We start from the raw sequence: 22659 nt of genomic DNA, 5'->3' as shown, positions 1-22659 counted from the left end.
ACTCAAATCTAACAAAAGAATATCCTATTCAAAAAACATTCATGAAGGTTAAACAAAATAGCGTCTTCAACAGAGCAGTTTAGAAATACCCGAGTTAAAATTTTAATGCATATTATTCAAGAAAGAAAGTCTGTTTCTAGAGACTTCCCCTGGGAGTTAAACATGATGTTTTAGAACAAGACAGAGCCTGCGACACAACGTCCTGATGTCTACATTGTTACCCAGGTCATTAAAACTTGGGCCATTCTGATGAAATGGATTTTCCTGGATGTGGCCTTCTGCCTTGCTCCTTAAAAAAGTAACAACAGCAGCTAGGGGTTGTCCCTAAGCCCCTGAGGAAGCACCTTGCCCGAGTTTTCTAACCAAAGGGCCTGTAACTTTTGCTAGATCAGCAGCTACCGACAGCTCAGTCGGACGCTCTGGTCTGCTCCCGAGCTACCACCTGCCTGCCTGCCCTGTGAATGGTGCGCACCTGTCTGTTATGCAAACGCCAGGCAATGGGTCCATGTCCACTTGTCCGCCCCTACCCCTCAAGGGGGCATGGCTTGAAATGGATGAGGACTGTGTGTACATAGGAGCCAGCCCCCAGAGGGCTTCAGACAGACACGGAAGGAAGAGAAAAGCCGGGGTGGGGTGGGGTGGGGAGGGGGGGGGGGAAGGAAAGGAGAGGAGAGGAGAGGAGGCCCCTAGAGTGGACCAGGGGCTGGGGCTGGGGCTGGGGCCCTGACGGCAGAGCTGAGAGAAGTCTGTCCTCACATGCTCTGAATCTGGGGGGAGCCTGTCTCCTAAGAGCCAAGAAGGGTGTGGCCTCAAGAGACACCAAGGAAGCTCCCCTGCACTGAAGAGAAGACTGTGTGTGCACACAAGACATCCCCATTACGTCCCTCACAAATCACAGTCTGTGGGTTCTGTGTGTCCTTGCCATGGACCATGGGGGGGGGGGGGCTGGAGGACGTCTGGTCTGCTCCCCTTAGGAATCAGCCTTGGTCTGACCATGGTTTGCGTTACCCCTGGGGCTGGACAGGTCCTGACACTGCCGTGACCACGGCCATCTCGGGGCTACCAGCCTTGACAGGCTCCAGGTCCTTCCACAGGAGGAGAGATGGTCAACACCTTGGCTTCACACAGCCGGGGCTGCTCTGAGGAGAGCCCCTCAGACAAGGCCACGCTGCCCCGTGAACCCTCACCCCAGCCCCCTGCGGCGTGGCCTTACCTGGAGGCGGGTAGCACTGCAGCAGGCGCAGGAGCTTCACCGAGAGCCAGGGGGCCGGGACGAAGTAGTAGGTGTAGTCCTGGAGGTCTGTGGACGCGGAGGTGACGATCTGAAAGGGACAAGGTGGCACAGGCTTCGGCACTCAGGAGGCGCAGCCACAATATCGAGCTCAAGCCAGTGGCCCCAGAAGAGCAGGCACTGGCAGGTCCACGTGTGTGAGACTCTGAGCACGGGTAGAGGGAGGCTGCAGACGGAGGTACATGCCCAGGGACCCCCTCACCCAGAGGACATCCAGGTCAGGAAGCGGTGCCCTCTGGAGATAAGGGAAGGGCCTGGGGACAGGATCTGGGCAGTGGTCACAGGGGACACTCACTACCTCCCACTGTTCACAAACACTTGGAGGGAAAGCCAGCGGGGAGGGAGCACTGGAAAGCAGAAGGCCATCCCAGCCACCAGGGCTCCCCACGCCAGGCTCACCCTGCTCAGTCTAGAGACAGCCAAGGAGACCGAGGTTTTAAACTCTTCCGGGTTCTTCTGGGCTAACGTGGTGATCAGACTTGTGGCCGCCGTCACCACACCCTGAAGGAAAAATAGACACAGTATGTACCTTGAATCCAATCACACACTTGTAACTGACCATCCTAAACCCCCTTTCCCCATGAGAGCCCTAAGCCAGGGACCCACAGGTCATCGCTGGTCTCAACACAGGACTGGCTGGTTCACTGTGTACCCAAGGGCAACAGATGGCACACTGGCCAGTTTGGACACTGGGCCTTCATGGGGACCAGCCATCTGTGTGATGGAGCCCTGGGAGCAGGCCTGCACGCCCACGCCACTCTCTCCACTGTCCTGCTGTCACCGGGTCACCTGTCTGCCCGGCCCCATCTGAAGTCATTCTATGCTGGTCACAGAGAGTGGCTTTCTTTCTTTCGACTCATCGGAACCTTCCATTCTAAACAGGCCAGAGAAAGCACCTTCAAAGGATCCTCCTCCCACTTTTGGGGAAGCGGGCCAGGCTGCATCCCTTCAAGTCCATTCCCAAGGGCTCTACAGGCTTAGAGAAGGTCCGCACCTGCCCCAGGACTGCGATAAAGGGGCGGGGCTTACAGGCTCTGCTGGCCCCCCTCCCCCTTCCTCCTCCCACGCACCAGGTGCTGGTCGTTGAGGAGGTGCACCACTCGGGAGGTCCAGTCGCCCATGGGCACAAGGTCAGGGGACGTTCGGTACAGGCGCAGCAGACACAGGGCGGCGCTCTGCTTCACGCTGTCCATGGTGTCCCTGAAAGAGAAGGCCCTGCTAAGTGCCACTAGACCAGCCAGAGGACCCCAGCAACACCCCCACAGGGGGCCTGTCACCAGGAAGTCCCCAGTGCTCGTGCCCCACCCTTCCAGGCCAAGTCTGCCGCCTCCTGACTCAAAGAGCACCTCTGCTCCTCCCGCTGGAGAACACAAGCACCTACGGGACAGAGAGCGCCTGGGGACACCCGTCCGCCCGCCTAACAAGGGCGGGCCCTCTATCCTCCGTCCTCCGGCCACGCAACCTGCCTCCTCTGCTCCTCAGCCCCTGCTTGCCCTACTGCCCAGACACCCGGCTGCCAGGCGGCTCTGCTCCTTCAGGGACACCAGCAGCTGGGCATGTGCGCACAGTCTGTGGGCAGTGGGTCAGCTCACAGCTGGACACAGGCCCCGAGGAGGGCCCAGGCTCAGTGCGGCCTGGCGGAAACAAGAATGAATCAGGGCGGTCTTTACCTCACACCCCACTTCTACCTTTTGTTCTCACAGCTTCCCCAACCCCACTATTCCTGAGACTCCCCTAGCATGGGAAAAGCCGTTCCCCGTGTGGTTCCCCACTGCCAATGGGATGGGTTGTGGCACCTGGGTGTCAGGGTATCCACCGGACTTTTCCTCAGCCCCCACGACCACACTGCCCAAGAGCTTCCTCCATGACCTCCAGGATCCCCGTGGCGGCAACCACTCTCCTTCCCATGGACCCCAACTCCAAGGGGGGACCAACGCCACCACAGGCCACAGGAGGCAGCAGAAGTGAGGGTGCTGGGGAGACCACCCACTTCCCCCATCCTGTCAACCTGCCTGACTCCAGGCATGGAGATCCCCAGCACTGTGACTGCCAGCCCCCTCGCCAGACCCAAGCACCATCGGTGAGCTGAACCCTTGTGGATGCGTCTCTTCAAGCTGGCGCCTGGACACAGGGGTCCCAAGGTTTGCACAAGGACGCTGGCTGCCATGGCAAAGCCCCTAGGCCTCGGTGTGCTGCTCATCTGGCACCTTTCCTGTGGCAGCTTCGGGTGCCCACTCTGGACGCTCAGTGCTCACCCACTCAGCCTTCTTGAGCCTGGGCCCCGTACTGGATGCCAAAGACAGGTGCATGGCCCAGGGCCCCACACAGACCAGCACGAAAGGGCCCCAGAGACAAGGGGGGCGAGGGGGAGCTAGGGAGGCCCCCTAGTGACCTCTGCGGCAAGGGACAACGAGGAGCCGAGTGAGGAGCCGCGGTGAAGGCCTCGGAGCAGCCTCCTGACTCTCCTCCTCTTCCTGTTTAACTCCCACTCCCGCTGCGCTCAGCTCTCCGCCAGGCAGCACAGGGCCTGTGACTCTGGTTTAGCTGGTGGACACGCAGTGGCAGCGCCAGGGAGTCTGCAGGGTGACCTGAGTGGGCTCATCTGGCTCTGGGTAACAGGCCAGAGACGCACAGCCACTGGGCTACTGCTCTTGGTACCGCTCAGCCTCGGGTGGTGGTGTCATGGGACCAGGCCCCCACCAAAACGATGTAAAGAACCTGCACAATGTACTCACTCGCCCCACCCTCCCCCCATCCCACATCGTCAGGAGATACGAGCAGCCACATGAGATGCAGCCCGGGACACACACCCCGCCACGAGGATCTTGGGGATCTCCCCGGCGAAGGCCTCGGCCATCTCACGGCTGCCCACGTTGGCGATGCAGTGCAGTGCCAGGCCCATGAAGGTGGGGTTGCGGCTGGCCAGGTCGTTCTTGATGGCATTGTTGATGAGCCGGATCAGCTCCGAGTTGGAGTTCACCAGCACTGAGATGAACAGGTAGCCCTGGGCACAGGCAGAGAAGAGAGTAGCTCAGGATGGCCGGACAGCGCCCAGCACATGACGGCCCAGCGTGGTCACCTCCTGGAGCCACCTGCCCTGAGTGGAGGAAGCACTCAACCTGCTGCAGGACACACAGAGAAGCTTCACCGATTCAAATCCTGGATCCCCAGGGAGCCATAAATTACAGGAGTACTTCCCACATCAACGAGTGAGTGTGTCCTGCTCGCTGAGGAAACTGGCTGGCCTGCTGGCCTCCATATCTGAATTCATGTGTGTTTCTTCAGCCCTCTCTGTGCCCCGCCCATGGGAGAACCCCACTCAGCTACCCAGCCTTCTCAGAAGGAGGCCACGTGGCCATAGAGCCACACCTCCCGCACCTCCATCCAGCCCTTGCTATTCCCCTTCCCCATGCCCACTCTGTCCTCGCCTCTCTCCCCCGTGGGTCCCTACTCCCTCTTCCCAGCCCAGCCCTCCTCTCCTGGATTCCCAGCTGTCCCTCTCGGGACTGTCTGGGGGCCCAGGCCTCCTCCTGCAACGGGGCCGTGTCAGACTCCGTGCCAGGACTGGGTGAGCTCTGGTGGACGGGCAGCTCTGAACCCCAGGGGCGCCCTCCTGCCTGTTCTAACAGAAGGAACAGTCACTTTTCAAGACCGGGCACAGCATGCGGGAACCTGGTCACCCAGGAGAGCGCAGGTGCAGAGAAAGATGGGGCTGCTTGGGGACCAGCACACCTCCGAGTGGCCTGCAGCCTCAAGAACCAAGCGCCAATGGGTGGGGCTGGGGTAGGCTTCACCAGGGTGCACAGCTTCAAGGGCCTCCACTGCTCTCTCTAGAGGCTGGCCCCAGGGCCCCACCCCACAGGCGGACTCCACAGCACCAGGCCAGCCCTCCAGGCATGGAACAAAAGTCTGCAGAGACTCAGCTAGAGAGAAAGAAGGGGCAAAGGGCGACCTCACTAAAAAACACCCTATCTTGAAAGCCTCCTCCAGCCCTGTGGCACCTAGAAGCAGGGGAGGCCTGCTGGGAGTCTGCCTGTAGAAGACGGCTTCAGAGGGAGGGAGGACCATGGTGGGCACGCCAGAGCCTAGAACTCACGATCTGCTTCTCCGTGTATCGGTTGGAGCTGAGCAGGTTCACGGCCTCCATATGCCCGAAGTCAATGTCATGACCCAGCAGGAAGATGAAAAGCAGCTTGCACACGTACTTCTTTTTGCTATAGCCATCGAGAGCCTTGTCACCTGCACGAGAGAAGGGGCGGGAGGAGAGGGCTCGGCCAGGTGGCAGGAGTGCTTCTCACAGGGCAGGCAGGGCAGCCTGTGTGGCTGCTACTTGCCCCCAGAGCACAGGCCACAGGCAGCGCCCTCTCAGGGCAGGGGCAGAGCTCAGTGAGGGTCTGATTCAACTTGGCTGGACTGTCCTCCATGAAACACCCAGGGCGGTGATCCAATGCCAGCAGTAAGTCTCCTTCCTTTGAAGATCCCTTGAGAACTCTCAGTCCTTCCAGCAGCAAACTGACAGATTACTCAAAGGGTCCAACAGGTAGAAAATGCAAACCCAGCTGGGCCCTGCCTCCTCCATCCCATCACTGCCTGCTGAGGTCCCTAAACAGGAACCCCCCCATCTGCAGTGACCATAACCAGCCTTCTCACAGCCAGATGGTCTCCGGCCCCTCCCACTGGGCTGAGGCCCTCCAAGGACCAGCTCAGAGCCTCCCCTTCCAGAAGCTGCTCCCACCACACACATGGCTCCCTCCATGAGGGGAGACATCTATGAGTCCAGACGGAGGGAGGTCGAGCATCATGCTCGGCCCTGGGGACACGGAAGACCCAGCCTTCTGACAATGTGCTGCACTCCCAGGTACTGGAAAGACACCCAGCAGCAAGCACGGAAGGCTCTGAGCAGCCCACAGAGAGGGCGGGCAGCAGAAGTCCTGAGAGACCAGGGGTGGGTAACCAGTCCATGCCAGCTCAAACCGCAGTTCCAGGGGTTCACTTGGGGGTGGGGCAGAGAGTGGCCTCCAGGCAGCACCCACAGGACCACCTCCTCGGGGCCAGCTGGCAGGAACATTTCGAACAATCAGTGCCCAAGGCACAGCCTCAGGCCAGGCAGTGGTGGGGATGGGGCTGCAGAGGCCAGGACCAAAGTACCCACAGGCCAGGCAGGAGACAGAGACCCAGGGAAACACATCAAGACCAGACCAAAGCTCCTGGTTTACCCCGCCCCTCAGGAAGCCCCCTCCTTGGGACCACCTAATTTCCCAGGCCTACCCTCTCCTCTATGGGGTGGGGGGAGAGGTGTCTCAGCAGAGGGAGCTGCAGGATAAAGGGAGAAGCAGCTCAGGATACCGCCCAGTCACTCATCCCTGGCCTGGCAAAGCCCACTGCCCAGAGTAACACCTCACTCATCCATCTGCAGGCCCTGCAATGCCCACTTCACACTGGCTGGTTCATAAGGCTGCCTCGGAGGACGTTCCCCCGGTATCCCAGCACCATTGAACACCGTTCAAAGTCGGCGTTCCTCTTTACCCAGCCAAGCGCTGGGTTGCCCCACGTCTCAGGACCATGGGGTCTAGGCGCATTGCAGACCTCCCAGCAGGTCAGGGGCCCGCTCTCCCTATGTGGAAATAGCAGTTTCAGCCTGTCCTATGACAACCTCCACCCTCGGGGATCAGAAAGTTAAAGCGGCAGCTGGAGCAGGTGGGTACACCAGGGACCTGGGCCTCAGCCAGTAGGGGGTGGGCCGAAGTCCAGCCAAGGAGCAGAGTGCTAGTGGGCCACACCAGCACCTGGAGTCAGTGTCTGCCACAGAGCGCTGGCAGCCCCGAGAGCAGTATGCGGAAAAGGCGCGTGGGTGCAAGTGGCACCATTAAAGGCACAGGCCCCGTGCTCACCTTTAAATTTTGATCGAATGTTCGCTAGCTCCTTATTGATCCTCTTTATTTCTGCTTCTTTGCTTTTGCCTGAAAAAGAGGATGCAGTAGGTGCTCACTCAGATGTATGCGTAGAGCCACACCACTGGCCGGCCCAGCCCCAACCAAGATCAGACAGGGCCAGGGCCCCAGGTTCCCGGCCAGTCCCACACCGCGCCCCAAGGGGCCAGCATGACAGACTGGGCAGCCGAGATGGTGCTAGCATCTGTGAAGGCTCCAGGGCAGGTGAGGGGCTGCCCTGCTTCTCACAACACCTGTGTCACAGAGAAGACCCTCACAGTCCCTGCTGGACATTTTCCCACCGAAAGCGCTGCCCACTGATGGCTCACTCTGGCCACCGGCTGTCCTGCCACAGGTCCTCTTCCCTGATGGCAATCACTGACGAGCCCCACAGCCCTGGCTGCCCTCTGGGGATCTTGGCCACCTGAGCACAGCTCGCGAGCAAGCAGGTGCAGGCACGGCATCGTCCTCGCTGCTCATTGTGCACCTGCCCCACACGATGGGGCTTTCAATTGCTTCCTGGGCAGGTGGGAGGTGGGCCCTTTATGCAGCCAGAAGAGGAGCCGAAGCAGCAGGAGAGCAATACTGAGAGTACCAAGGCCATTCAAGGACAAAGCAGTCTGTCTTGGAAGAAATGTGGCGAGAGGTGCCCTAGAGCAGCAGCGGTTCTCAACCTGGGGGTCGTAACCCCTTTGGGGGTCGAACGACCCTTTCACAGGGGTCATCCAATTTATAAACGTCGCAAAATGACGGTGATGAAGTAGCAACGAAAATAATCTTATGGTTGGAGGGGTCACTACCACAGGAGGAACTGTTTGAAAGGATCACGGCATGAGGAAGTTTGAGAACCACTGCCTTAGAGGCCAGGATGGGGAGACTTCTCACATCCTTTGCACTTGGTGTGAGGAAAAGGCAGTCCCCGGAGAGGGACATCCTGCTTGATAAAGTGGGGGCAGTGAAAAAGATGGATGGACACGGTGGCTGCAGCCATGGGCTCAGGCCGCCCTCAGGACAACTGTGAGGCCAGCACAGGACCGGAAGGTGTTTCCTTCTGCTGTGCATCCCGGTCACTACAGGTCAGTGCCAACTCATGGCACCTAACAACCAAACCAAAGGCAGGCAGGTGCCCACAGCGCACTCAGTCAGGAAGTCCGCTAAGTAGGACTTGGGCGGCCAGCAGGAGGCAGGATGACAACTCAGGGACAACAAGAACCACTCACATTGCTCAGAACAGGTCCAACCAGGGAAGTCTTATCTCTGTAGATAAAGATGTGATGAGGGGCAAGGGCAGGGCAGAGGGGCAGCCCAAGCAAAGAGGAAAGGCGGTCACCCCACCCCTGCTGGAGCCTGGTCTTTGCTCACTGGAAACCACCTTACATGTCTGCTCGGAGTCACCGCAGCCCAAGGTGCTGGGCCTTCCACAGGTGACTGCCACCGTGGACTTGGAGCTCTGCTGGTTAATGAGTAATGGGGACAAAACATGGCCACGTCCCAAAGCAACTAGGACTCACACTCAGGGCGGGCCACACTGACCCCACAGCAGCAGCCACAAATAAGTCCTGGTGGCTCCTCGGCTTAGCACTCAGCTGCTACAGGAGAGGTCGGCTCTGTGAAGTCAGCTCCCCTGAGGAGTTGTCACCAGGAAAACCCTATGGGACAGTCCTACTGTCCTAGGGGGCTGCGGTGTGGCAGCAGGGAGTCAGTAGCAGCAGCAAGCGGACTGAAGTGAGTGGTCTTAGAAGACACACACATCAAGGATGGGGACTGGCTCACTTACTTGGGACACAAGATCAGGAAAGACCAGGCAGAAAACTACACTCACTGCCATGGAGTCGATGCCGACTCCCAGCGACCCTGTCGGAAACGGCCCCTGTGGGTTTCCGAGGCTGGAACTCTTGGCAGGAGTAGAAAGCCTTGCCTTTCTCAAGCAGCAGCAGCGGTTTTGACCTGCTGACCTTGTGGTTCTCAGTGTAGCTCGTGACACGCCCACCCACACCCACACCCGTGCCCAGGGCTCCTCAGAAAAGGAGCGGTGGGTGAAAATGCAGCAGGCCCTCAATGAGGGGCAGGCACCATGGCCACCGCAGGGCTCACGCTCCACCATCACCCACTGACGGCGTGGAAAAATCACAAACTGAGGGCAGGCCCACAGTAACCTGGGTGGAGGGAGACCAGCGCACAGCACAGGTGGTGAAGGAAGCCATGACTGAGAGGAGGCACAGCGTTGCGGGCACAGAAGCAGCTACTACTCAGCCGGCATGTGATGGGATGCGCTCGCTCAAGCTGTACTGGAAGGACAGGGCCACGCCCCCTTGGAGAGCCCAAAGGGTTGGGATTCACCCCACGGCTCAGCAGCTACAGAAGCTGAGAGCTGCCTTAACCCCCCTGCCTGCAGAGGTCCCTTCCCAAAACTGTGGGCACCGAGCCAGGGCTGTGGTGAGGGCAGGCCATGGCGGCGTGCACAAGAGCTGGGGCTCGAGCGCCTCTGGCACAGGCCTAGCTACCAGAGCCTCCTTAACCCAGGAGAAGTTAGGGTACCACAGGAGCAGCAGCAGAACTGAGAACCAAGGCGTGAGCCAGAGCAGCAGGCTGCTCAGTGAACAGGGCAAGACACAGCTGAGTACTTCCCAGCAGGAGGCCGCCTGGGAGTGCAGGGCTTCCAGGCACTTAACTGGGGGAGCTGGGTTTGCTGACCCACTGAGCTGGAACTGAGTGCCTTTGGGCTGAGGCTGACGTGGTAGGACACCCTTTGGGGAGCTTACAGGCAGTCCTGAAGGAACTCTGTGACACTGCGCGTGCAGGCCTGAGGCCAGGCCAAGAAGCCAGAGAGAGGCCTGCCTGCAGGGGGGCATAGCCGAGCAACTGTCTCCTGAGCATTTCTCACCTGTAACCTGCTAGCGTCCCCAATAAACCCCGTGCTCGTGAGCGTGTCTGTGAGCTCGGTGGGGCTAATCAGTGAATTCTGGGGTGCAGCTGAGAAGCAGCACGCATGGGTGAACCAGGTGGGGGGAGGCAGGTCTGCCCTCAGCCTTCTAGAAACCTGCCTCGGGCCCTGCTGAGTGCAGCGGCTCTGAGGGAGCACGGCGGGGCTTTCTGCCCTGCAGACTGACAGTCAGAGACCCACCAGGCAGGGCTGCCGCAAGTCGCAGTGGGGTGGGGCTGGAGGAGGTCCGATGTGGCGCCAAGTCATCTCTGCCTTTTCTGACAGACACCAATAGAATCTTTAACTACAATCAGAACTATCAGTCACGTGCTTTTCCTGAACAGCTGCCTTCACGGACCCTAGAGAAAGAAGAAAGCCGCCACACAGAGGCCTGCCTCGTGTCCCGCTGCACCTTCTCACTGCCGGTGCTCTGCACCTCATGGGGCGCCCCAGGCCGCCAGTGCCAGGACTCAGCTTCAATGTCACCCCCTCAGAAAGCCTTAGGAACCCCTGCCTACAGCCACCCACCTACTCCCCACCGCGTCCATCGAAACAACACTTCCGTTGCCACAAGTTGAAGTCGAGAGTCAGAATCGGGCTGACAACTCTGGCAAACAGGCGCCCACGTGGCTCTGGCTCTGCTCGCCCCCCCACCCCCACCCACCGAAGCAGCAGGACCTCCCAGCGGTACGGCCATGCCTACAGACACACACCTGACGCTTGCTTGGGCATCCCAGCTTCAACCCTGCCTAGTGAGTGGAAACGAAGCTCCAGTCCAGCTAAGAGTCTGAATGAGCGCCACCAAGGCATGCCACCTGGAGACTCACACACGTCAGGCAGGTGTCACGGAGCCTGTGCTCGGAGCAGGGATCAGGACCGCACTTCCTAAGAAGCACAACTCAAATCAAAGCACTGCTCCGCAAGGCCCTCCCTCAGAGAGACTTTACATCCCACCACGCAAGTGCAGGCCACACCAAGACTATCAGTGACAGTGACAAGGGGGGGCACGCTCGTGGCAGAGAGCGCTGGAACACACCGGCCTTCGGGAAGGAACGGCAAGCCAGCCTTACTGGAGCACAGGAAGGACCCCAAACCTTTGCATCCATTTTGTGAACAAGCATAGTCCTGCCGATCCCCAACCCACAAAAACCCACTGCCACCAAGATGAGTCTGACTCCCAGGCCACCACACTAGTGCCTTCACAAGAGCAGGGGGCCTCCTCACCTTCCTCCCCTGGGCCAGCTGGGGTGGTTGGCCCGCTGACTGTCCAGTGAGCCGCCCATCGCTTACCCACAGCAGCCCCAGGTTCCTCTACTCCAAGCACAGGCGTCACCAAGAAGAAAAACCGGACCGCCCTCTCGCTAACACAAAGCCAGGCATGCTTAGCAAAGCCCTCACCAGCCCACCCCACGGCATCCCACACGGTAGCGCACCACCACCACGTGGGATTCCCACCAGCCGGGCGCGGACGGGTCAACGTTGGGAAGGTCAGCAAAACCCACCACCAAGCAAAAGAACGGCTCCATGCTGCAGATCAGCACAGGACCCAACACTCCTTCCTGATAACACCACTCACGAGGACTGAGGGTCCAAGGGAAACTAAACTCCTCAAGCACAATCAAGGGCATGTATGTAAATCCAAGGAGCCCTGGTTTACCCACTAGGCTGCTCACCACAAGGTCAGCAGGTCAAAGGTTTTCTGCTCCTGTAAGGAGTGACAGTCTCAGAAACCCACAGGAGCGGTTCTACCCTGTCCTACAGCGTTGCCATGAGTCGGCTTCAGCCTGATGGCAGTGAGGCATAGCAGGGTGTACAGAGTGGGGCAAGGGCTAACAGCATTCGACTTCCAGGTGGGAAACAGGCAGGTGTGAGGATGCTCATGAGGTGCTGTGCTGAAGATCCTGCCCAGAGTGGGGGAGCAGGAGGCACATTGTTGGTATCAGAGTACTACTCACAATAAAAGCAAAAAGACGGAAACAAACTGAACACCCATCGATAGCAGAATGGCCACGCAAACCACAGAGCATTCACACAACTCTACAAAGCGCTGAAGAGTAAGTGCCCCCTCCCACAAGACAGCCCGCTGAGTGAGATTCAGAGCTCACAACAGGACATGTAGTATGTGAGCCCTGCTCACGGTCTATGTTAGAAGTGGCTTACAAGTCAGTGCTCTCGAGTGGGAAGGGAAGGCGGGGAAGACACTGGCCACAGGGTGGACGCATGTTAACTTGGGAGCAGGGGGAGGCCATCTACACGAAGGGTGGAGGCAGGGAAGACCCTGAGAGGCACACAGGAGTGAAGGCAGCAGAGGGGACACTGCTGTGCACACACTCCTGGGCGTGGGGACAGAACAGACGGGTCAAGGGAGAAGGCGAGGACACACACATAAATGTAGGGTTGACAGAAGGTACCTGGCCATGGGTGCTACTTAGCTACAAACACAGCTGTGAATCTAGTGCTGCACACAGGGAAAAGCAGTGTGAGCACTTCTCAGACATCACCACACACTTTGAGGGAATGAGCTGCTGGGCCCGGCCGCTCAGGACCATGGTCTCAGGGAACACTAGGGTCAGCTGGCATAATACAGCCCCCAAAGACAACGTTCTACATCCTGCTTTGGCGAGCAGCAAGTGGGAGCCTTAAAAGCTCATGAGCAGCCACCTAAGATGCCCACAGGACGAAGAGGGAAGAAACTGAAGAAGCCAGGGAACAACCCACTGGATTACAGGCCCCACAGACATCAGTCCCCCACTGAGACCAGGAGGACTAGAGGGTATCCAGTGACCATTCCCAGGTGCTCTGGCAGGAGCGGCATCAGAAAGTCCTGAAGAGAGTAGGAGACAAACAAAGGAGGAGCAGAACTCAGAACACTGAGAGAGACCTGGCTAGCTGCTCTTACTGGAGACTGACAGGGGGGAAGCCCGAGACTGAGGCCCTCCGTAGCCCTTCAGGCCTGGACCTGAACTCACCCTGGGGGCTGGGCCCAGTCTTCAGCTGAACGACAGACGGGTCTAGAGGGCAAGAGCAGCACTAGTGAGACACACACACACTTAGAATCTTCACCACGGGGGTGGGGGTGGTAGGCGGGATTCCAAGGGGACGGGGCGCTCAGGACCTTCATTGGCTGGTGGGGAACAGTGCCTCTTTCCCGGCTTCTTTCACTAATGGAGCAAGCACTTTTTGTGTTCATGTCATTAGTACTCTCTGGCAGCCGGTTAGTGGCTTCAATGTGTAGTAACATTTACGGAGTAGTTACTATCTGCCCTCACGGGCAGAGGGAGGGTGGAGGGTATGAAGGGCTCAGGGGTGATCTCTAAATTGAGCCCCCACATACCACATCTAAATGAACAGCTGTCAGGGTGACTGTCAGCAAACTGCCCTTCTGGTGTCTGGCTCCCTCCATCAGCCCACACATGCACATGCACAGGCAGCCTTGTCACCTCCTGCAAACAGCTGGTGGTCCTGAGCCTTCCCAATCATGGTCAGTGGTCCAGCATTACCCACTGCGTACCACCCAGGCTCAAATCCCTCGAGGCAGGTGTCTCTCACAGGAGGGGCTTCAACAAGTTTATGGAAAAACAGAGTTGAAAGATAACAAAGCCATTTGGGGTACCTTGGAAGTCATTCTGTGCCTCCTCAAGCGCCTTTTGGAGGTATACCTGGGGGGCAAGAGCCCCCTTGCTCCACCTGTGCTAAGCTCTACTGCAGGCTGTTTTTAAGCACTTCCCATGCAGGGAACTCATGTAATCCTTGGAAAATCCTATTATCCTTGTTACACAGAGGCACAGAGGCCAGGATGGCACAGTTTCTCCAGAGTCCGGGCCTGCCCGGCCCCAGGCGAAGCTCAGTGGCAAGACTTGGGGCCACTCTTCCACTGGTGGCCGCTCAAAGGTCAATGACTCTTCTCTGCTGTTGGTGAAGCTCATCCATAGTACCAGTTCCATTTTTCAATTTTGTTTGGGGGACATGTCAGGTGAGTTGAGCCCACTTTGGGGGCTGTGACTGGGGAGGACATGCCCCCAGGCCATGGGAACATTCTCCCTTGCTGACCTCCTGACAAATCCATTGCTGCCAAGTTGATCTGGCCTCAAAGGGACCTTGTAGTACAGAGCAGACTGTTACTTCTTTCTCAGGCAGAGCAGCACCCACCCAGGAGCCTCAGGCTCCTGACAAGGTAAGGTGAAGCAGTCCTGTGAAGGGTAGCTCTGTCATTCCCAAGATTATCAAGCATTATGGAATTATGTCCAAGATCAATGATACTTACTTGAAGGTGCAAATTCCCGCTTTTAGAAGCCAAGGCCAGCAGGCCTGCATTCTCTAGGGTCACATTGCTTGGGCCCTAGAGGCGCATGGAGCTACCTGGGCATGGACTGACATCCACAGGCCCGGCACAGCTCCCGGTTCCAAAACCCAGGTGTCCCTTCCCTGTCAAACCAGCGCATCGTCCACTGGCTGCTCAGATGACATGGGCTGGTACAGACCCAAGTGCAGGGCAAGTCACCTAGAGCCGGGGTAGCATGCTGCGGGCGACTTGTGTCAGGGCAGCACTGTACCTGAGGCCTCTCACGTAACAAGTTCTGTACAGACTGCAGTGTGGCAGTTACAGTTCTCACGGTTATGTCCTATGGCTCCCTCGCCACTTCTAGTGTCCTTGTCCCTGGTCCTCTCGCCTCAGCTTTAGGGCACACGCTGCCCTCCTGGTCTCATATCGGCAGCTTTTAAGCAGGGGCCAGTCTGACAGTCTACCCGCTGGGCCACTGAAGGTGATCTCAGGGCAGACTCGGCTGGCCGCAGCTTCGAGTATCCATCTGCTGCCTTAAAATTTAACGTAGGAATACATAGACATAGATCTATTTCCCTATCGTCATATATAACTATATTTACATAGGTACATGCCTATATTTTAGCCTTTATAAATGGCCTTTGCCTCCTAGTGCTTTCCTCTATTTTCTTCTACTTTCCTCTTGTCCCACTATCATGCTCAGCCTTCATTCAGGTTTCAGTAATTCCTCTCAGCTACATTGTCCTTGATAAAGCCTCACAAGGCATCCTATGCCCTTCTCAACATCAATTTTAGGTTACTTATTGTTCACTTGTCCCTGGGTCTGTTGGCACTTCCCTTCCTTTCCCCGACCTCTCCCTCTCCGGTGTGCACACCACCACCCCCAACCATCAGTCCGTTGTTTTCTCCTCTGGATTGTTTATCCTGCCTATCTTTAAACAGATATGCAGAGACAATAATAAATACAAAAACAAGACAAAGCTACAAAAGAAAACAAACTAACAAAAAAAAACAAAAGAAAAGCCTATAAATAGTAGCAGGTCTGTCTGTTAACCTTTAGGAGTGTTTTCCAGTCGGTTGAGGCTGTTGGGGTGCCCAGCCCTGGCAGGTTGTAAATTGTTATGGAAGCAGAAAGCCTCATCTTTCTCCCCCAGAGCAGCTGAGGGCTACAAACTGACAAGCTTGCAGTGAGCAGCATCCAGAGCTCCTCAGTCAGATTCCTGACAGAGCAGGGTGCTGCTTTTCAATGTGCCTTTTATACAGGGTTGGCCCATTTAAAGCTTTCCCCTGCCCCTGCCACTTCATCAAATATATCCATCACGTTCTTCTGATAGCTTCTACCCTGACACCTGGTTAGAATGGTATTGCCGACTGCCAATTTTCAAAAGCAATCACCTGCAATAAAACACACTTCAAAGGAATTTAAAGTTTTAAAGAAGAGAGATAACAAAATGCACTGGCAATTCTCGATTCAGCACACACCAGCCCACGGACCACCATCCACTACAGGACACCACCACACACTGCCCCCCACGCAGCACACACTGTCCCCCACAAGCACACACTGCCCCCACCACTACACACTGTCCCCCACCACTACACACTGCCCCCATCGCAGTCCCCAACCACCACACAGTCTCCCACCGCCACACACTGCCTCCCACCACCACTGCCCCCACCACACACTGTTCCCCACTACACACTGTCCCCCACCACACTGCATACCACCACAGTCCCCCACCACACACTCTCCCCTGACACTGCCCCATCACACACTGACCCCCACCACCACAGTCCCCCTCCACACAGTCCCCCACCACACACAGTCCCCCACCACACACTCTCCCCCACCACACTGCCCCCCACCACAGTCCCCCGCCACCACTCCCCCACAGTCCCCCACCACACTGTCTACCACCACACACTCTCAGACACTACCACACACCACTGTGCAGCCCACCACACACTGGGCACACACACACAGTCACAGGCCCACCGCACACGGCTACTGCCACTTGGCACCACCACCAAGATTGGCAGCATAAGAAAGGTGCTCACGTATCATGGGCTGGAGTTCAGAGGGCTGGACCTTTCTGTGGACATCAGAAGCAATGACCAGGTGCTAAAACGGGGTGCTCAAATTTCTGTGTGTTGACATCTTGTAATATTCATTTAGTTTTTCTGGGGAACATCCTGGACTCCACAAGACTTTAATAGAAATAACTGTTTGGGAGAGGAGTCTTCTTAGTTGTAACTTTATTAAGGTATTTCCATTAAGCTACAGCTATAGCTGTGGGTCAGGACTCAGTGCTGGGTCTACGCCTAACATCTCAAGAGCTGACTGGTGTGCAGGTGTGTCAGCCCACCTCGCCCAGTCTGCATGTACCGTTGCCACACCCACCAGCTGCTGAGCACAATGCCTGGGCTCTTCTCACCCAGGCCTTGTAATCGCCACCAGATGATTAGGCGGGGCTATGCAAATGAGGTCCTTGGAGTCCACCAAGGGGATTGTATCGCTTACCAATAATGCAAATAAGTGTAAGAGCACTAGCTAACAAGTGACTGGTCAGTTTTGTCATCTTCCTCCCAGCAGTGGACAGAGGAGACCTGCCAAACACCAAAATGCAGAGATGGGTGGAGCAGGTTCTCTGGACACAGGATTCCCACACAGAAAACCTCCTCCGCCCAGGGGAGCTGCAGTTCCAGAGGCAGCAGAGCAAGCAGACGACACAGTGCTGCCAGGACAGGCATCAGTAATGAGCACACCTTGGGAAGGGCGCTGGGGCGGAGTGGGTGTCTCTGAGCCCTTGGTGGGGCTGGAGCTGAGCACCTTTCAGGTGCCGTAGGGTGCCTCTGGGCACGTTTGGATAAAAGAACCCTGCAACACTTGTAAGGGAAGCCAGGCAGAAAGGTTGTAGACTAGGCCTGCCCGTGAACACAACTGAGAAGTTGTCCTGACCCAAGAACTGTGTCCTGAGCCAGTTCTGATCCTGAGTTGCGACGTGGTGCGCTTCTCTACTGAACGCCATCATCTTGAGCGTGGTCTAGGAGTTGTGTGGTCACTGCAAGGACGCTGCTCTGAGGACTATGGTACGCCTGGCCCAAGCCATGGTGTCTTCAGTCACCTGCCATGCCTGTGGGAGTTGGACACTGAGTGAGGAAGACCCAAGCAAGAGCGATGCACTTGTATTCCAGTGTTGGCGAGTGACATTGAAAGTACCGTGGGCTGCCGAACAGAACAAACCATCTGTCTTGGAAGAAGCACAGCCCGAGGGCACCTCAGAGGCAAAGACGGAGAAGCTCTGACTCATGCACTCTGGACATGCTGTCCAGAGAGACCAGTCCCTGCAGAAGGACACGATGCTTGGCAACGCAGAGGGACAGAGAAAACGAGGCAGGCCCTAGACCAGATGGACTGGCACAGTGACTGCGGCAATGGGCTCAAACACAAGAACAATTGTGAGGACGGCACAAGCCCAGTGGTGTTTCCTTCTGTTGGGCACACGGTCACTATGGGTCTCAACTGCCTGTGGCACTGAATTCACACCTGGCACAGAAGCCCGGTACGGGCCCGGACGGCTGGTTCTGAATTGGTGCGAGCACAGCTGACCTTCCCTCCTCCTCGGTTGATGCCGACACTGATCCGATACGGACCCTCCTTCCCCCGAGGGAGGCAGAGAAGGACGGATGACGCCACTTGTTTTACCACAGCACAGGCCTGAAGCCGAGGTAGCCACGTCCCTAAGAACCGGCCTCTGCGGGCTCTCCTGTCGCCAACCCGTTCCCATGTGGGTGCAGAGGCCTCAGAACCCTCTGCACTCGGGCACCTCAGGCCCTTCCGGTGCTTCCTACCCCGCGCCACAACTTCTCCTGGCCTGCTCCTCTTCCCCTGCCACACGCACCTCCCCTGACTGGGCCCACTCTCGCCCTGTGTCCTCCGGGAGCCTGCCCCCAAGGGCACCTCGCACTGGGCAGTGCAGCTGTAGACAGGTTGGTTCCTGGTCCTGTTGCCAACAGGGCTCCTGTACACAGTAGGCGGTTTGCTTAGGTGAGTGTTACCAGCAGGAGGGAGGGAGGGTCCTCCGAATAAGGCCTAGCTGGGGGAAGGGGGGATGTGTGGGGGGTGCTGCGGGGTGGGGGCAGTTTTCCAGCAGAGGAAAGGAGCTGGGAGTCAATGGGAAGAGTGTTAGAATGTTCTGTGGAGCAGGAGGAAGTGGCTGGGGGTGGGGAAAATCAGAAATAAAAGATGGTCACCCCTTCTAACCAACTCCCCCAACCCCCACACCACCCTTTCCTCCTCTTCCTTCTCCTCAGAGCACCTAGAAGTGGGGCTCCTCTAGCTCTTCAGAGCAGGAGCTCCCCCAGGCTGAACAACAGAGGCCCTCTGAATTAGAAGGTTCAATCTCATTTTACTCAAGGAAAAATGCCACGCCAAAAGACAGCACCCACAGTCTCTTTCCTCGGGTGCTCAGACCTCACCAGGGGCAAAAAAATCCACCCCTTCTTTCCCCTGAAACCCCAAACCAAACCAGCTACCACTGAGTCAATTCCAACTGTGTGTGACAGAGGGACTGAGGCAAAGCCACAGAGGCCACATCTGACCTCCTCCAGCTACCTGAGAGAGAGCCCGGCCCAGGGAGCTCAGGCAGGCCCCTCCAGCCCCCACTGTCTTCACCCTATTCTGACCCCAACTGTCCACCCACAGCTCTCTGCTTCACTACTGGGCTCCCACAGCCCATTAAAGGCCACAGGGAAGTCAGACCACGGGGCCACAGGGGAGTTAACCGGTCACCTTTCAGGACTGGAAACATTGAGGGGGTAGTTCTTTTGTCCATCGTGCTTGTCAGCCACACCAGAAGCCAGGTCTCTCTGTGGTCTTAGGTCTCTCTCAGCCTCGGCTCTGCACAGCCCCTCTAGCACTGAGAAATGCCCCAAGGGCAGCCCCTCTGCAAGCCGTTCCCCTGTCCCAAGGCCCTCACCAAAGCACCCCACTGACTCCTCTCAGAGCGGGGTCTCTCAGTCTCTTCCAGCTCTTCTTTCTCAGTGGCCAAGGGATTCTCCATTCCTGCCTCTGGGAGCACACAGGCTCTCTCATGCAGCGGAATGGCAAAACTGACCAGCTCCTACACCCCATCGCAGATACCCTAGTTGCACGCTCCCAGTCATGAAGGCGTCCTGGTGGCATAATGGGTTCCAGGCCAGGCTGCTGGTCCAGGGGAGAAGGATGCGGCTTCGTGCTCCCACATATACCACAGCCTCCATTTGGTCTCCATTTGGAGAAGAATGAAAGAGGCCCACACCTCCCCCCACATACAAACAAACTCACAGTGGAGTACAGCCTTACATGGAAACACTGGATGTACACAGACCATCGATGGAAAAACAGGGGCAAACCCAAGGCATCAACACAATGGAAAACACCCACACAGCGGAAGGCAGGCGCGAGGGCTAGACCTGCCTCAGAAACACCACATCTGTGTGTACCGAAAGATGTGATAGGCCTCATCAGAAACATAAGAGAACCACACACCAGGAACAAATGACACCCAGAACCAAGGGCTAATCTCGAAAATCGACAGAAACAGCCCCACCTCAACAAGGAAGATGAGCACTGCACTGAAAACGTGGGCAGACAGTTCCCCAAAGACAGTGAAGGGGACCACACACCCGCGGGAAGCTGCGCTCACTGGCCACCTCAGAGATGCCATCAAAGCAGCCACGAGACCCCACCTCACACGCCACCCCACCCCCACCAGGCCCAGAGGAAAGTGCAGAAAATACCAGATGCTGAGAGGCAGTGGGACCGACCGTACACCTCGACACCCACTGTGGAAAGTGGTGTGGCGCCTCCGTCCCAAATGGACACAGGAACACAGGAGCAGCCATCTCTCTCTTCGGGGATGCCCGGCGCAAACACGGGTCAAAACACAAGCAGAGAGAGATACGTGCGGACCCGGGGTGCACGCAGCACTGGGAACCCCCTCCGTGCCTGTCGGCGGAGGGATGGGCAGGTCCGCGTTGACGCACATAAACCACCCCAGTGCGCGCCGCTAGAGTGATGACGAGGATGGGACTGTCCCCCTCCTGCCCTGGACAAGCGCACGGGGCACTGTCCGGAGAGAGGTCAGCCAGTCCCACAAAGACAAACACCTACAAGTCAATGGGTACAAAAGAACAACAACAAGGAAAATGGTCTCACACCAATAAGCAGGCTTTGATGAGTGATGGAGAAGGCAGGGTGAGGAGTAAAGGAAGCAGAGGGAGAGAAAGGAAATGAATAAAATTTATCAAATAAAAAAACATCTGCATCCTCAGAAACCTGTTCTACTCTGTCCTAAAAGTTCACGCTGAGTTGGCGGCATTGACTCGATGGCAGTCAGTGTGTCGTTGACCCTGTCAGATTGAGTTAGTGAAGGCTCCAGACATGGAGTGGGATTCTTCATGAAAACACCTCCCAGGTCGTCCTCCTGCAGCCCCACTGGGCAGGTTCAAAGCACCCACCTCAGTCACTGCAGTGCGGCACTGAGTACCAGGGACCTTCTCCTAAGGCATGGGGTTGTTGGGAGCTGCCTGGCTGGCTCCAGCCCATAGCAGCCTTGTGTCCCCACAAAAGAAACCCTGCCCAGGCCGCTCCACCCTCGTGGGCAGGAGGGACGGGATGGGCTATCTTTCCTACACTGTGGCTGCACTGTGTCGGCCTCCTCACTCAGGGCTCTGCCTTTCTTCACTGACTCCTTTCCCAAGCATGATTCCCTCTTCTGATTAACACGCCCAAAGTATGTAAGATTTCACCTGACCATCCTCGCTTGTGAACAACACCCAGCTGTACTGCAAGACACATTTGTCTGTCCTGGCAGGCCTCAGGACATCACTACTCCTCACCAACACCATCCATGAAAGACGTCGCTGTCTTTGCTCTTCCTTATACACTGTCTAGCGGTCAAGGCCGTATACTCACAGAAAAGACCACGCCTGGCAGGTACAAGTGACATCTTGGCCCGGTCCAGTACGTTGTTTGATCTTGACTACTGCTTATCTTCTCGCCATTTATCACGTTCGCAGATCCAGTTATAAGGATTTTACTTTTCTTTACATTGAGGTGTAATCCATATTGAGAGCTGCGGGCACAGAACCCCAATATCTACCTGTATGCGTGCCCTCTTCCCCAAGGGAAGGCTGGCAGCTGGGTCGAGCTCGTCACCTCGTTCTGGCAGGACACAGAAGCAGCCTCCGGGCATGTCTGGGAGGTTGAGGCTGCGTTCCTCTCCCTGCACTTCTTTCCTCCTTGCTGCCAGCTGGAGCGAGATCATGCAAGAGGTGAGCTCCAGTGGCCATCTTGAACCAGGAAGTAACCTGGGATGTGCTGGTACGCTGTGTCCCTTTCCCTGAGGAGCCACCTTAGCAAGCGGAGCCTTCTGAGCACTGCGCTCTTGGGCGGGTCCTGGATGGTAGTTAATTCCTGTGGTCCTGTTGAGATGCAGTCTAATTCTAGACTCTGCTCTCTAACCTGGCTTTGGTAGGAGATCTGAACCGCTCTCCAAGCCTTTCCTGGAGGGCATGACGGAGACGCCGCCCTTCGTTTCCTGTGAAGGACGTGAATGCTGGTGCAGTTCTGACCCGCCTCACCTGGGAAGCCGCACTTCTGCTTCCTGACTGAGCTGTGGGAGAAGCAAGGAGACCTGCTGCAGCTTTGGAGCATTTTGCTTTTGGCTCTGGACCTTGCATTGGCTCACCTCTGCCTGCTCACCTGGGGACTGAGCAGCACCCACCAGCACGTGAGACATTTCCTCAGTTGCACTAGTTTCTGTGAGACACTGCAGCAAATCACGAACCTGGAGGCACGAAGCAAATACTCCCTAGAGGTGGTGGCTGCTATTGTTGCTGATGTGAGTGCCCTCGCGTCAGCCCTGACCCAGGGGGGCCCTGTGCACAGCCCAGCCCTGCCCCACTCTCCCAGTCGCTGCTGCGAGACCTGAGCCCCTGGCTGCAGCCCCGGTGCCCATCCATCTCGTTGCAGGCCTTCCCTTCGTTCACTGCCCCGCCACTTTACCATGCCTGATGTCCTTCTCCAGAGACTGGTCTCTCCTGACAAGGGAGGAGGGGGTAAATGGAGAATAGTATCTTGGAAGAGTTGCACATTTGGGACATCCTTAATCTCCACCTCCTTAGGACTAGTCTGGCTATTAATTCTTCTATAAGAAGCCCCACAGTCCTCCCACCCCACTTGCTGACT

The 22659-nt window shown here is 57.1% G+C and overlaps 1 protein-coding gene across 2 annotated transcripts in view; it reads right to left on the bottom strand.

Annotated features, from left to right (window-relative positions):
* Nucleotides 1-22659, bottom strand: part of AP2A2 (adaptor related protein complex 2 subunit alpha 2) — a 51318-nt gene that overhangs the window by 19017 nt on the left and 9642 nt on the right. For both annotated transcript variants that reach the window (XM_075545179.1, XM_075545180.1), the window contains exons 2-7: nt 7183-7251; nt 5388-5530; nt 4102-4295; nt 2362-2491; nt 1691-1792; nt 1214-1322 (exon numbers count right to left, since the gene is read on the bottom strand). In XM_075545179.1, coding sequence (XP_075401294.1) covers nt 1214-1322; nt 1691-1792; nt 2362-2491; nt 4102-4295; nt 5388-5530; nt 7183-7251 — 747 coding nt within the window. The remainder of the gene's footprint in view (nt 1-1213; nt 1323-1690; nt 1793-2361; nt 2492-4101; nt 4296-5387; nt 5531-7182; nt 7252-22659) is intronic.

This window comes from Tenrec ecaudatus, chromosome 4, assembly GCF_050624435.1.
Source record: "Tenrec ecaudatus isolate mTenEca1 chromosome 4, mTenEca1.hap1, whole genome shotgun sequence".
Lineage (NCBI taxonomy): Eukaryota > Metazoa > Chordata > Mammalia > Afrosoricida > Tenrecidae > Tenrec > Tenrec ecaudatus.
Note: the sequence above shows the minus strand (reverse complement) of the source record. Positions and strands in the feature narration are given on the sequence as shown.